Source organism: Perca fluviatilis, chromosome 19 (genome assembly GCF_010015445.1).
Source record: "Perca fluviatilis chromosome 19, GENO_Pfluv_1.0, whole genome shotgun sequence".
NCBI classification, from domain to species: domain Eukaryota; kingdom Metazoa; phylum Chordata; class Actinopteri; order Perciformes; family Percidae; genus Perca; species Perca fluviatilis.
In genome coordinates this window covers 991,053-1,006,297 of record NC_053130.1, presented here as the reverse complement: position 1 = coordinate 1,006,297, position 15,245 = coordinate 991,053, and the positions used below count along the sequence as shown (strand labels likewise).

The following is a 15,245-nucleotide window of genomic DNA, read 5'->3' as shown; positions in this document are numbered from 1 at the left end:
AAAGGTCACAACAAAAGGCACGCGTTTAAAAAAAATAATAATAAATAAATAAATAAGCACTTGAGAAGAATTGACCACTTAAGTCTCTTATAAGAATGTTTACTTGCTTCCGTATTTTCAAGTTAAGCTGCCGGTTTCATACTGAGGTTTATACATGTGGATGTTTAGATGAAACATTGTTGTTCTGTTTTGTCAATCCATTTAAATTGTTGTGATTGTTTTAGTGTTTAATGTCTGTGTAGTTTTGATGCAAGTCAATATTTTAAGATTATAACTGATTATTTTGAGATGCTGAGCAGAGATGAATAAATTAAAATGAATACATTTCAACTTTTTAAGTTTCCTCATTGTTAGCTTGATATGTTACTGAAACATGTAATATAACTGATGTCAGTTAGTAGCGATTGTCAAATGAAGCTTCGGAAAGGCATATCGTCCCAGGTCAGAGGTCAGAGGTGAGCGGTGGCGCTCTGCGTCTGCTTCAGGTGAGCTTTGGTCTGCAGGTGAGCCTTCAGGAAGGACTGCAGGCGAAAGTGCTTCCCGCAGAGCGAGCAGCCGAACGGCGTCTCTCCGCTGTGGATGCTGCGGTGGCGGCTGAAGCTGGCGCGCAGGTGGAAGCTTTTGCCGCAGAGCGAGCAGCGGAACGGCTTCTCGCCGCTGTGCGTGTACATGTGGTCCCTCAGCTGCTGCTTCATGGCGTAAGTCTTCCCGCACGCGGCGCAGCCGAACGGTTTCTCCCCCGTGTGGCTGCGCTGGTGCACTCTGAACTGCGACAGGTGGGGGAACTTCTTGCCGCAAAGCTCGCAGGTTATGATGGCGTCTCCGTCCGGCAGCTCGCCGGCGGGGAGATCCTGAGAGTGTTTGCTGATGAAACATAAAGAACATGAAATTACCTAAAAGGAATGTCATTTACAGAGCTTATTATCTCCAAAGTAACGTACGTTTCATCAAAGGAAAGTTTTTAAAAAAAGAAACTCAAATCTCACTTTTACAAAAAAAAATTTATCTTGAGGTTCTTATTTTTGTTGTTGTAAGAAATATTTGTTCTCCCTTTTTTTTTAGCTACCTAGATGCTAGCTCACGAAAGTCAAAAGATTGAAAAATAAAAAAAGGGCGAAAACATCAGAAAAAGAATTAAAAAAAAATAAATACAAAAACGTTGGGAAAAACTACAAAAAAGCTGCACACCAAAATGTGCGTTTTGGCCGATGTTGCCCTAAAAATACATATTTCACATTGTCTTTAAGGGCTTCCGTAAAAAGCAAAAATGTGGTTCACTTTTCAGATTTAAAAAAAACATAACTTATAAAAATAGTGTTCAAATTATAAATGGTCCTCGTGATACTTTGGAATTTATGTTTAGAACCTTCCTTCATTTGTAATAAATGTTTATCGCTTTGTGTTGACTTGTTTTTGTATTTAAAACTAGTTCTATAATATAATAATCAGGTTTGTAATCAGCAGAGCCAAAAAGCACGAGAAGGAGATGAGTTAACATTCTGAGTTTAATTTAAACATTAATAATTTGTTTAAAATCTACGGAAAATATGCAGAAACTTCTGCGTTTGCAGATTTTGTGTGGCCCTGATAATAATAATAATAATAATAATAATAATAATCTTTCATGTCTTTTGTTACCTTTGAAATCAAACTTCTATCTATTTATTCATTTATCTGTGTATTCCTGATATGGACTGATACTGATTACCAGATGACCGCCTGCTGGATGTTTTCGGCATTGTTTTTGTAACGTTTTCTACGCTTTTTTGACACTTTTTGGATATATTCTTTTACGTTCCTATGTCTGCTTTATACCTTTCTTGAAGCTTCTCTTTGACTTCTTTTCTATAATGCTTTTTAACACTTTGGTGCACTCAAGTGGAGAAGCAGTGGCAGCAAAATCTTGTCCTGTTCTGTTATTAGTGTCCTGAGGAGTGTCTGTCCCGGGACAGTCATGGGAGTCACAGGTCAGGGTCAGGACACATCTAACAGGACAGGACAGTTTTTGCTGCCACTGCTGCTGCTGCTGCTCAGATGTCTGCATGTATGGAGGACCTGCAGTGCCAAAAGTGTTTCAACAAACACTGTAACAGCCTGCAGGATTTTGTATGAAATAAATTACCAGATGATGTTTTCCTTCATTTGTAAGGAATGTTTATCACATTGTTTTTGTATTTAAAACTAGTTCTGTCTAAAATAATTGTAATCAGCAGAGCCAAACAGAATCGTGTGTGTGTGTGTGTGTGTGTGTGTGTGTGTGTGTGTGTGTGTGTGTGTGTGTGTGTGTCTGTGTAACTGACTCAGGTGTCTGCATGTAAGGAGGAGCTGCGGTTCTAAAACCAATCAATATGTTTCAACAAACAGCCTGCAGGATTTAGTATAAAACACTTTTGGCACTGCAGATCCTCCATACAGGCAGACATCTGAGCAGCAGCCATGGGACACATCTAACAGGACAGGACAGTTTTTGCTGCCGCTGCTGCTGCTGCTCAGATGTCTGCATGTGCCAAAAGTGTTTCAACAAACACTGTAACGGCCTGCAGGATTTTGTATAGAATAAACAATCACCAGATGACGTGGTTCTTCAGGAAGCGGAAGCTCTTCCCGCAGATGGAGCAGAGCTGCCTCTCTCCGTTGTGCGAAGCCTGGTGCGTGCACAGGTTGGCGGCCTGCGTGAAGCCCTTCCCGCAGAGCGTGCACCGGTACGGCCGGACGTCCCCGTGCACCAGCTGGTGACGCAGCAGGTTGGCGGCCTGCGTGAAGCCCTTCCCGCAGACGTCGCAGCGGTGCGGCCGCAGTTCCTGGTGCGCCGCTTTGTGGCGCGTCAGGTGGCCGGCGTGGAAGAATCTCTTCCCGCAGACGTCGCAGATGAACGTCTTCTCGGCGTGCGTCAGCCTGTGCGTCTTCATCAGGCTGACGGACGAGTACGCCTTCCCGCAGAGGTCGCAGCGGCAGCTTTTCTCCCCGGTGTGCCGCGTCTTCACGTGCAGGTTGCGGTGAGCGTTGTGGTTGAACCTCTTGGGGCAGAAGCTGCAGCCGTACGGCAGCAGGCCGTGCTCTGTCGTCACGTGTTCTCGCAGGCTCAGGTGGCCCGTGAAAGCCGCCCCGCAGACCGAGCACACGGGGTGAGACTTCCTCTCGTGGTCAGAGAGTCGCTCTGCGTTTGGAAACAGCTTCTCGCACCGCGAACACTGCCGGTAGCCGTCTGTCGTCTCTTCGTCCCTACGCCGCCGTTTCCTGCTGCGTGCTGCGGAGGCCCCGCCCCTCAGCGATGACGCGGCGCCGGGCGGCCGAGAGGACGGCCGAGCGTACTCGTGGTCCGGGACATCAGCCTGCGGGGGAGGCGAGGAGGCCGCGGAGCGCTCGCTGTCCCCCGATTCGTCCATGGAGACGGTTTTATTTCCACCTGCAACAAAAGAAACGTTTACCGGTTACTTTGTTTTTTCCTAACCGGGGCCGGTTTCACAAAAGCAGAATATTTAAATCCAGGATAACTGGTAAAGCGAGGCTTGACCTAGTCCAATCTGTGCATCCTGGCTTGGTGCGTTTCACGAAGGCCGAGTCAGGCTGAGGAGGAGAGACTAGGTCAGGCTGAGGAGGAGAGACTAGGTCAGGCTGAGGAGGAGAGACTAGATCAGGCTGAGGAGGAGAGACTAGGTCAGACTGAGGAGGAGAGACTAGGTCAGACTGAGGAGGAGAGACTAGGTCAGGCTGAGGAGGAGAGACTAGGTCAGACTGAGGGAGGAGAGACTAGGTCAGACTGAGGGAGGAGAGACTAGGTCAGACTGAGGAGGAGAGACTAGGTCAGGCTGAGGAGGAGAGACTAGGTCAGGCTGAGGAGGAGAGACTAGATCAGACTGAGGAGGAGGAGACTAGGTCAGGGCTGAGGAGGAGAGACTAGGTCAGGCTGGGGAGGAGAGACTAGGTCAGGCTGAGGGAGGAGAGACTAGGTCAGGCTGAGGAGGAGAGACTAGGTCAGGCTGAGGAGGAGAGACTAGGTCAGGCTGAGGAGGAGAGAACTAGATCAGACTGAGGAGGAGAGACTAGGTCAGGCTGAGGAGGAGAGACTAGGTCAGGCTGAGGAGGAGAGACTAGGTCAGGCTGAGGAGGAGAGACTAGGGTCAGGCTGAGGAGGAGAGACTAGGTCAGGCTGAGGAGGAGAGACTAGGTCAGACTGAGGAGGAGAGACTAGGTCAGGCTGAGGAGGAGAGACTAGGGTCAGGCTGAGGAGGAGAGACTAGGGCAGACTGGGGAGGAGAGACTAGATCAGACTGAGGGGGGAGAGACTAGGGCCAGGCTGAGGAGGAGAGACTAGGGTCAGGCTGAGGAGGAGAGACTAGGTCGGCGTGAGGAGGAGAGACTAGATCAGGCTGAGGAGGAGAGACTAGGGTCAGGCTGAGGAGGAGAGACTAGATCAGGCTGGGAGGAGGAGAGACTAGGATCAGACTGAGGAGGAGAGACTAGGTCAGGCTGAGGAGGAGAGAGACTAGGGTCAGGCTGAGGAGGAGAGACTAGGTCAGGCTGAGGAGGAGAGACTAGGGTCAGGCTGAGGAGGAGAGACTAGGTCAGGCTGAGGAGGAGAGACTAGGTCAGGCTGAGGAGGAGAGACGGATCAGACTGAGGAGGAGAGACTAGGTCAGGCTGAGGAGGAGAGACTAGGTCAGGCTGAGGAGGAGAGACTAGGTCAGGCTGAGGAGGAGAAACTAGGGTCAGGCTGAGGAGGAGAGAGTAGGGTCAGGGCTGAGGAGGAGAGACTAGGGTCAGACTGAGGAGGAGAGAGCTAGGTCAGACTGAGGAGGAGAGACTAGGGTCAGGCTGAGGAGGAGAGACTAGGTCAGGCTGAGGAGGAGAGACTAGGGTCAGGGCTGAGGAGGAGAGACAAGGTCAGGCTGAGGAGGAGAGACTAGGTCAGGCTGAGGAGGAGAGACTAGGTCAGGACTGAGGAGGAGAGACTAGATCAGACTGAGGGGAGAGACTAGGTCAGGCTGAGGAGGAGAGACTAGGTCAGGCTGAGGAGGAGAGACTAGGTCAGGCTGAGGAGGAGAGACTAGGTCAGGCTGAGGAGGAGAGACTAGGTCAGGCTGAGGAGGAGAGACTAGGAGCTGAGGAGGAGAGACTAGGAGCTGAGGAGGAGAGACTAGGAGCTGAGGAGGAGAGACTAGGAGCTGAGGAGGAGAGACTAGGAGCTGAGGAGGAGAGACTAGGAGCTGAGGAGGAGAGACTAGGAGCTGAGGAGGAGAGACTAGGAGCTGAGGAGGAGAGACTAGGAGCTGAGGAGGAGAGACTAGGAGCTGAGGAGGAGAGACTAGGAGCTGAGGAGGAGAGACTAGGGTCAGGCTGAGGGAGGAGAGACTAGGTCAGGCTGAGGAGAGACCCAGGAGCTGAGGAGGAGAGACCAGGAGCTGAGGAGGAGAGACTAGGAGCCGGAGGAGGGGGGGCTGAGGAGGAGAGACTAGGAGCTGAGGAGGAGAGACTAGGAGCTGAGGAGGAGAGACTAGGAGCTGAGGAGGAGAGACTAGGAGCTGAGGAGGAGAGACTAGAGCGAGGGGAAGACCAGCGAGCCAGGCTAAAGTAATTCAGATAGATGCGTGCCACCGGCTTTCCCTCAAAGACGCAGGTCGTGATCGCAGATCTCCTGATGCCAAAATGGAGAATACACATTGTTCATATTGTTCATACTTTATACAGAGTGAGCAGCAGCTTCTCGTGGAAGTATGATAACGTGAAACACATTATTTGTATAAAAAGAAAAGAAACACGGCCGCTGTAATGAAACAGCGAGGCAGACCATCACGGACCGATTGATTGTGTAATTGTAGCCTAAAAAAATACATTAACTGACCACGGCTCTGAACTGAAACCGTCATAATCATACCATTCAAGGATTAGGCTACTAATCATTTGCACAAATTAACAGTTGTACTCTTTGCCTTAAAAGTGAGCAGAAGATAATGTTACTCAGGAAATTTACCATGAAGATCAATTTTCTACAACGCTAGAATATGATGCAGAAATATCTCTTTCACTCTGTTCCTCCCTCTCTCTCTCATGGGCTAAAATATAAATTTCCACTGCTCGCTTTTAATGCAAAGTGTACAACGGTTCGTTTTTGCAAATGACAGTGACTCATTGAATGGTTTCAGTTAAGAGCAGTAGTTCATAAATGTATATTTTTAGACTATCATTCAGTCTGTTCGCTATTATCTGCCACGCTGTTTCTCACGTTTTTTTTATTTATTTTTTTTTATAGAGGACGAGTTTCCTTCTCTACATATGATATGCCTTGCTCCCTTATATATATGGACATAGAAAATAAAGACACTAAAGAAATTGGACTCTAAAATCTAGAAACTATGAAGATAATTAAGTGATAAATTCCATGCACACTGTAAACATGAATGGAACAGAGTATATTCATCAGTTATCCCCCCCCCAGGCAATATATAAGGTCAAAAACCATTGAGGTGTCCTCTCCCTGTTGTTACATGGATGTACAGTAGCCTACATCACTAGATAGGTACTGGTCCAGTGAACTAAGGCTATAATTTGGGAGGATTGTACAATTAGGATATGTTCTTAAAATTGTACAATCCTCCCAAATTATTAGTCCCAGTTTATTGGACAACACAAATTGTGTGCTAAGAATGCCAAATTCAATTCAAACATGATCCTTATTGTTAAAGAATTAAAATGTGTTGCCCTTAGTAACAGACGTCATTTAAAAACACATTTGAAATGTTATCAGCCTTTTCTAATTATCTCAACAACTGCCATAATATATTCATTAAACTTCTAACAATATGAACAGCAGTCTTCATACAGCAATATAACAGTAATGTCAAATGAATAATTATAAAAATAATGGTCAATAATAAATCACCATCACCAGACTCCATGTAAATAATCAGGACTTTTATCATCGTAAAACACACTTCATTCAAAGTGGACAGAAACTAAATAAAACTACCAAAAGCCGTCTTGGTTCATCTTTCCACTGTTCCAACAATCACCACTCTGGTTTGGTTGAAATAAACCCTTAATTCACCCATTTACATGTGGAGATATGCTGGCTCTATACACGCTAAAAGTCCTGATTATTTACATGGAGTCTGGTGGTCTGGTGATGGGATTTTCTGAGCAATTTCATGTTTCACCCTTTAATGTTGGAGTCGTCTTCCCAAATGTCTCAGACAAACTCACCGTTAGCATCGCTCTGCGGAGACAGCAGCAGACACTTTGAGTTGACAGCAGCGCTCTACAGAAACACAAAACAGTAGCCGGTGTTGAGTTTGTAGGCAGCTGGGAGGATCGTCTCTGTTAGAATAGGATTCACTCACTGACCCTGCAAACCAGGATGTAGGTCTGCTCTGTGGGGGGGCGCTCACCTCCACCTGAAACACAGGAAACACAGGCTTTCAACATACAACTCCTCTTTACACTGAACTACAGCTGTGCAAGTACATTTTGATTGGGATTTCGGCTCCTAACAATCACAAAAACAATGTCATCGAGAAAATACTATTTTGCACGTTACGTGTTGCAAGTAAACTCTTATTTTAGTCTTGTGGCTTTGTGTTCTGAATGAAAAGTATGAAGGGAAAGGTAACAGTAGCACACGCGCACACACACACAAAACTAACTACAGTCCGTTTTACCAACGGTGCATTACCATGAACTAAGCAGTTCACATCTCCTGCAACTCATTCACAGCAACACAACTCTTCACACACACACACACGTCTCAAAACAGGCTCAGTGCAGCCAAACACTCAGAACAATCCTCACTATGATCACACACACACACAGACACACACACACACACACCTGTTGATTTGTTTAACCTTTTCTGTTTTAACTTCATTAAATGCAACATCTTTCTAAAAGTCAGCGAGGAATTGTGTTAAATAATCCTCATTTCAATACTGACCTAAATAATTGTGATCATGACATCCAATAATCGAGCAGCCCTTGTGTGAACGGCTGCCTTTTAGCTACGATCCACATGGACAAGCACAACACTGGCCGGTTAGTTAATTAGTTAGTTTAGTCAGTTCCCTCAACCCTTTAAAACACCAAAGTCTAACAACAACACTAACTAACTAACCCTTATGTCCACGTTTGAGCATAAAGTACAGTATTCCTTGTCACAAACCGGGCAACACGGCCGTGACAAAGAAGGGAGATACACACATCAAAGCAAATTAACAAATTATTTATTAGTTTAAATCATAAAGCAAACATGAGATCAGTAAGATGAGTGAAAAAATGTATGTGTAGTGTTGTATGGTGCAGCAAAACAAACCTAGGAGCAGCCAAGGCCAGGATGGTGTGTGTGTGTGTGTGTGTGTGTCTGGGAGGAGGGACCACAACTGAATCCAAGAGGCCCTTTACAGAGTCCACTAGCTCACAGAGCACAGGTGTTGCCAGGGTAACTAACGAGCCCAGGATCTGCCACTCTACTAACGAGCCAGCTGCAGTACCTGCAAGGAAAGCAGCCACACAAACTCAAGCTGATGCTACGTTTCCACGTGGCCGGCTATTTTCATAAAACAGACATTCCAACCTCTTGGTTTTCAGAAAAGTCTTCGTTTACATGTACCCGTGTCTATATATGCCGTCAATGCAGTCAAGAGAACGCCAGACCTGTAGGTGGCGGTGTAAACGAGAAGCTCAAGCCCACGTTAGCCAATCAGAACCCCAACAACAGCAACCAATCACGTCCTCTTTCTCTCTCTCGGCTGCCTAAACCTGAGTTTGTCTCAGTTTACATGCAAACGAAGTTTTCCAAAATCTCCACTCTGGCCGGAGTTTTTAGAAATAATGGTTTTCTGTGATAAAAACTGGGGTTTTTCGTGTAAATGAGAGGCCGAACCGCAGGAAAATATCTGCGTCTTCCCTTCGTGTGAACGGGGCCTGAATCTCATCCCCCCCTTAGCTGGTATCTCCTCGACTCCTCGGTTTTGGCTGAACTGGAAGTTTTTCTGTCCCTCCTCGCTGAAGGCAGTCTCAAAGCTCTTATTACTGCCCTGAGGACCGAGGACTGAGGAGGGATCATCCATGACAGTCCCGGGACAGTCATGGAGTCACAGGACAGTGTCTGGGAGTCAAAGGACAGTCATGGGAGTCAAAGGACAGTGTCTGGGTGTCACAGGACAGTCATGGGAGTCACAGGACAGTGTCTGGGAGTCAAAGGACAGTCATGGGAGTCAAAGGACAGTGTCTGGGAGTCAAAGGACAGACATGGGAGTCAAAGGACAGTGTCTGACTGTCCCGAGACAGTCATGGAAGTCACAGGACAGTGTCTGGGAGTCAAAGGACAGTGTCTGACTGTCCCAGGACAGTCATGGGAGTCACAGGACAGTGTCTGACTGTCCCGATACACTCATGGGAGTCACAGGACAGTGTCTGGGAGTCACAGGACAGTGTCTGACTGTCCCAGGATAGTCATGGGAATCACAGGACAGTGTCTCACTGTCACGGGACAGTGTCTGACTGTCCCGAGACAGTCATGGGAGTCACAGGACAGTGTCTGGGAGTCAAAGGACAGTGTCTGGGTGTCACAGGACAGTCATGGGAGTCACAGGACAGTGTCTGGGAGTCAAAGGACAGTATGTCACTGTCTCGGGACAGTGTCTGACTATCCCGGGACACTCCTCAGGACACTGCTAACAGGACAGGATAGTTTTTGCTGCCACTGCTGCTGGAAAATATTCTAAATATAGCCGATACTTAAAAGGGACATTTATGTTTTTAAGTGTGTCTAAAATCTGTTTAGCTACTGCCTCCGTCCACAGCAGGACATTGCTTAGCTAGACCCCTAACCTGAACCCAGTAATGTTGCAGCTTCCCTGTATGAAAGCAGCTCTCTGTGTTCTCACATCACCTTCTGTTGTCTTCGTTAAACATTCGCGGCTCTCATCTGACTCTGGTGGATCCTTCCGGTCTCTCGGTAGATCCTTACGATCACTTGGAGTCTCTTTGAGCTTCCCAGCAGCCAGCTCAACCATCTTCAGGATTTTATCAACAGCTTCGACACACAACTGCTCCACCAAAACCCTGAGGTTTTCCTGACAGAATGACAAGAATCACTGAAAATTAACAGACCCATCCCACCAGACTCCATGTAAATAATCAGGACTTTTAGCGTGTATAGAGCCAGCATATCTCCACCAGACTCCATGTAAATAATCAGGACTTTTAGCGTGTATAGAGCCAGCATATCTCCACCAGACTCCATGTAAATAATCAGGACTTTTAGCGTGTATAGAGCCAGCATATCTCCACCAGACTCCATGTAAATAATCAGGACTTTTAGCGTGTATAGAGCCAGCATATCTCCACCAGACTCCATGTAAATTATCAGGACTTTTAGCGTGTATAGAGCCAGCATATCTCCACCAGACTCCATGTAAATAATCAGGACTTTTAGCGTGTATAGAGCCAGCATATTTCCACCAGACTCCATGTAAATAATCAGGATTTTTAGCGTGTATAAAGCCAGCATATCTCCACATGTAAATGGGTGAATTAAGGGTTTATTTCAACCAAACCAGAGTGGTGATTGTTGGAACAGTGGAAAGATGAACCAAGACGGCTTTTGGTAGTTTTATTTAGTTTCTGTCCACTTTGAATGAAGTGTGTTTTACATGTTTTTTATATGCTGGCTCTATACACGCTAAAAGTCCGGATTATTTACATGGAGTCTGGTGGAGTTTGGTGATGGAGATTTCGGGTCTGTTTCATGTTAAACTAAAAGAATCTTACTTTTTAAAAAGAAGGTCTATCTCTATAGGGATCATTTCTACTGGACCAATGTCAAATATAGTTGTTCCAATTAGTAATTAGACACAAACAAATGGGTAAAAACGGTCGAGTTACCCTTTAAGTTTCCGCCTCTGGGAGCCACAGAGTTAACGTAGCTAAAGTTAGCCAAGTTAGCTACAGTTAGCCGCAGGTAGCTTACCTCTGTTTCGGGATTTTGTGGATTCAACGAGACTTTGTCAGCCTCCGCGATCACCGCCTTGGCCAGGTTGTTCACAATGAGTGTGAATTCATTTTTAAAAGTGTTAAAATCAGACATATTTAGGAATTCATGCAGCCAAATAGCGTAGCAAACAGACAGCTAGAGCCGCGAATGCAGATGAAGGAAGTGACGTGATTTTCTCGTCCAACGGCTAAAGGCCTTCAAAATAAAAGCACATTGTTATTGTTGGAACGATGTTTATGCCGTTATCTCGATTTTGTTTCAAATAAATTAGGTTTTAATATATATATAAATATAAATATATACATATATATATATTTCTGTATGTGTAAAATGCTCCAAGTTTTCCTTCCTGAAACCTCAGAAAAATATTTTTATTTTTTTATTAATTAGTCAATACATACAATAATCTGCAGGGATTGTGTTGAATGCGTGATTTTTAATATATTATTTACTATATTAGAATTAATGAGCACTAACCAGACTAATATATAAAAAAATGTTTTATTATAATTAGTCAATAAATCAAAATATTCTTCAGTGTTTGTGTTGAATGATCAAAAACAAAAACCACAGTGATTCAAAAAATACTGTTTTTTATTCACCCAACATGCTGCTGTACATACACACAATAATAATGATAATAATAATAATAATAATAATAATAATAATAATAATAATAATAATAATAATAATGATAATCTTTTTAAATATTACATTTCAATTACATTCATTCACAGAGTTCCAGTCAGGCTGATCAAACACAACAGGAACAAAACATTAGATAGCATCTTATTTTCCAAAAAAACACGGATATAAAACATACTCTCGGAATAAATACAGACAGAAACACACAGACAGACAGAGACATGAACATCCTCCCGAAACAGATCACACGTCTTTCAGAATAGACACGATTCTCAGGCTACATCTCCACTGCTAAGATTTTGGTTAGGGGGAACACCAGAGCAGGGGGAATGAGAGGGGGAGACACCAGAGCAGGGGGAATGAGAGGGGGAGACACCAGAGCAGGGTACACAGATGTACGTCAAGTGGTCTACAATTAGAAAAAGTACCAAAAAAGTACAGAACGGTACTGAAGGGGACACAGTTGTCTTTCAAAAGGAAACTTCTCCTGCCACAAGCATTTGAACCCTTTTAGGTAAACGTTGGTACTTCTATTTTTGAGTGTGTAGTAGAGGGTGAAAATTTTTCAGCGGTACGGGAGTCAATATATCACTGTTGGTAATGTAATAGGGACGGAATAGAGCATAGAAATCAACGGGAGCGGGACGGAGCCGGAGATTAAATTAAAGAATGACGCTGCAATGCGGTGAATGCACCCAAAGTTTGCGAGGCATTTCGTTTTAGAAAAGAGAACCTCGTACAACTCACAATACGTTTGTTGATTGGCTACTGCTAGCCGCAGAGTAGCCTATCAGAGCAAGACAAAGCAGCTGCCCTGTTCACAAGCCAATCAATCGGCGTCAGCGACTACACCGAGAGTCGGCAAAATGGATTCTAGGCCTGCAGGTAATGCATGTTACCTAGACCTACAGGTAATGTATGTTACCTAGGCCTACAGGTAATGCATGTTACCTAGGCCTACAGGTAATGTATGTTACCTAGGCCTACAGGTAATGCATGTTACCTAGACCTACAGGTAATGCATGTTACCTAGACCTACAGGTAATGCATGTTACCTAGACCTACAGGTAATGTATGTTACCTAGGCCTACAGGTAATGCATGTTATAGGCCTACAGGTAATGCATGTTATAGGCCTACAGGTAATGCATGTTACCTAGGCCTACAGGTAATGTATGTTACCTAGGCCTACAGGTAATGCATGTTATAGGCCTACAGGTAATGCATGTTATAGGCCTACAGGTAATGCATGTTATAGGCCTACAGGTAATGCATGTTATAGGCCTACAGGTAATGCATGTTACCTAGACCTACAGGTAATGCATGTTACCTATAGGCCTGCAGGTAATGTATGTTACCTAGGCCTACAGGTAATGTATGTTACCTAGGCCTACAGGTAATGTATGTTACCTAGACCTACAGGTAATGCATGTTATAGGCCTACAGGTAATGCATGTTATAGGCCTACAGGTAATGCATGTTACCTAGACCTATAGGTAATGCATGTTACCTATAGGCCTGCAGGTAATATATGTTACCTAGGCCTACAGGTAATGTATGTTACCTTTACCTACAGGTAATGCATGTTACCTAGGTCTGCAGGTAATGCATGTTACCTATAGGTCTGCAGGTAATGCATGTTACCTATAGGTTTGTAGGTAATGCATGTTACCTAGACCTGCAGGTAATGCATGTTACCTATAGGTCTGCAGGTAATGCATGTTACCTATAGGCCTGCAGGTAGTGCATGTTACCTAGACCTGCAGGTAGTGCATGTTATAGGCCTACAGGTAATGCATGTTATAGGCCTACAGGTAATGCATGTTACCTATAGGCCTGCAGGTAATGCATGTTATAGGCCTACAGGTAATGCATGTTATAGGCCTACAGGTAATGCATGTTACCTATAGGCCTGCAGGTAATGCATGTTACCTAGACCTACAGGTAATGCATATTACCTATAGGCTCTGGGTAATGTAATGTTACCTATAGGTCTGCAGGTAATGCATGTTACCTAGACCTACAGGTAATACATGTTACCTATAGGTCTGCAGGTAATGCATGTTACCTATAGGTCTGCAGGTAATGCATGTTATCTATAGGCCTACAGGTAATGCATGTTACCTAGACCTGCAGGTAATACATGTTACCTATAGGTCTGCAGGTAATACATGTTACCTATAGGTCTGCAGGTAATGCATGTTACCTATAGGTCTGCAGGTAATGCATGTTACCTATAGGTCTGCAGGTAATGCATGTTACCTATAGGTCTGCAGGTAATACATGTTACCTATAGGTCTGCAGGTAATACATGTTACCTATAGGTCTGCAGGTAATGCATGTTACCTATAGGTCTGCAGGTAATACATGTTACCTATAGGCCTGCAGGTAATGCATGTTACCTATAGGCCTACAGGTAATGCATGTTACCTATAGGTCTGCAGGTAATGCATGTTACCTATAGGTCTGCAGGTAATGCATGTTACCTATAGGTCTGCAGGTAATGCATGTTACCTATAGGTCTGCAGGTAATGCATGTATAGTGTAGCCTAAATTTTCGAGGCAACCTCAGTGATTTGACTGCGATTAACCAAACATGTGGGGGGGGCAACAGAGTCTAATAACTTTAGACAACATGGGGAACCAAACAGGATTCGTGAGTCTTTCTCTCGGGATTTTGCAGGACAGGATTTTTTGGGGGGCAGTCACATGATCGGGATGTGACTGGAGTATTTTTTTGGGATGGGAGCGACAATTGATTCCCGTGTCACCCTCTAGTGTGTAGCTTATATTTTAGCACGCCAAGTATCCCAGAGTAGCTTATTAAAATAGATTTATGTGCATAGTAACAGCCAATGGAGCGTCACGTTCTCTCATTGGCTGTTCATGTGATCCCTCTCTACAAGTGCATTGCTCATCTTTTATTTGGGGGAAAAAGAAAATCCCAAAACTCAATTCTATAGAATCTCAAAACTTCTTGAATCACAATAGATAAAAAAATCCCAATGCCAATCCAACCTGCGTCCACGTATCGGGACCAGAGTAGCATTTAAATGATTAAATATATGTTTTGTGATAACTTGCATAGCAACAAACAACCCATTGGCTGTTCATGTGATCCCTGAAAGGAAGAGCCAATCAGATCTCTGCGTTCCCCCCAGCAATCGCCAGACAGTCAGCTACATCTTTCACGCGTCCGAGCTTCAGCTGCGTTCGTCTGATTCGCCGGCGCTCTGCCTCCGCGGCGAGGAGGCGGGTCTTACGGTGGCGTCTTCCTGCTGCTGTTTGGAGGAACTGGATAGGTCAATTGCCTCTTCTTCCTCTTCCTCTTCTTCTTCTTCCTCCCTGGCTTCGCACGGCGGCTCCAAGGCCTCGCCGCGGCGCTCCGAAGCATCGCAGAACGGGTCGCAGTGAGTCGAGTCCGACTCCCGAGGGCTGGGACACTTTTTGGAAATTTCCAGAGACTTCTTGTGCATTCCTGTGAAGACAGAGACACAGATTGAGTTCAGATTAATAATTTTATTATTATAATAAAATCAGCTGAAGAAGAGACACGACTAACAGCTCATTCAGACATCGTGGCTTATTTCAGTGTGTGAATGATTTTAGGTTTA

At 45.0% G+C, this 15,245-nt stretch overlaps 2 protein-coding genes across 3 annotated transcripts in view; both read right to left on the bottom strand.

Annotated features, from left to right (window-relative positions):
* Positions 1 to 20: 20 nt before the first annotated feature.
* Positions 21 to 11,151, bottom strand: LOC120547640 (zinc finger protein 436-like). The gene is made up of 6 exons (XM_039783162.1): positions 10,964 to 11,151; positions 9,884 to 10,067; positions 7,342 to 7,391; positions 7,201 to 7,255; positions 2,569 to 3,406; positions 21 to 864 (listed from the first exon to the last, which is right to left on the bottom strand). Exons 1-6 carry the CDS (start codon positions 11,078 to 11,080, stop codon positions 450 to 452), a joined length of 1,659 nt encoding a protein of 552 aa, XP_039639096.1. The 5' UTR covers positions 11,081 to 11,151; the 3' UTR covers positions 21 to 449.
* A 2,935-nt stretch (positions 11,152 to 14,086) lies between these two features.
* vsx1 (visual system homeobox 1 homolog, chx10-like) overlaps positions 14,087 to 15,245 on the bottom strand; it is a 7,708-nt gene continuing 6,549 nt past the window's right edge. For both annotated transcript variants that reach the window (XM_039783177.1, XM_039783178.1), the window contains exon 5: positions 14,087 to 15,109. In XM_039783177.1, the coding sequence (XP_039639111.1) occupies positions 14,835 to 15,109 (275 nt within the window). In that variant the 3' untranslated portion in view covers positions 14,087 to 14,834. The remainder of the gene's footprint in view (positions 15,110 to 15,245) is intronic.

What these genes read in the sequence shown, in the direction of transcription:
- LOC120547640 (XM_039783162.1), bottom strand. Translation starts at nt 11,080, where the DNA reads ATGTCTGATTTTAACACTTTTAAAAATGAATTCACACTCATTGTGAAC. An exon ending in CCTACATCCTGGTTTGCAGG is followed by an intron (nt 7,256 to 7,341) that starts GTCAGTGAGTGA and finishes GTGTTTCTGTAG; the next exon opens with AGCGCTGCTGTCAACTCAAA. An exon ending in TCCGCAGAGCGATGCTAACG is followed by an intron (nt 3,407 to 7,200) that starts GTGAGTTTGTCT and finishes CTTTTGTTGCAG; the next exon opens with GTGGAAATAAAACCGTCTCC.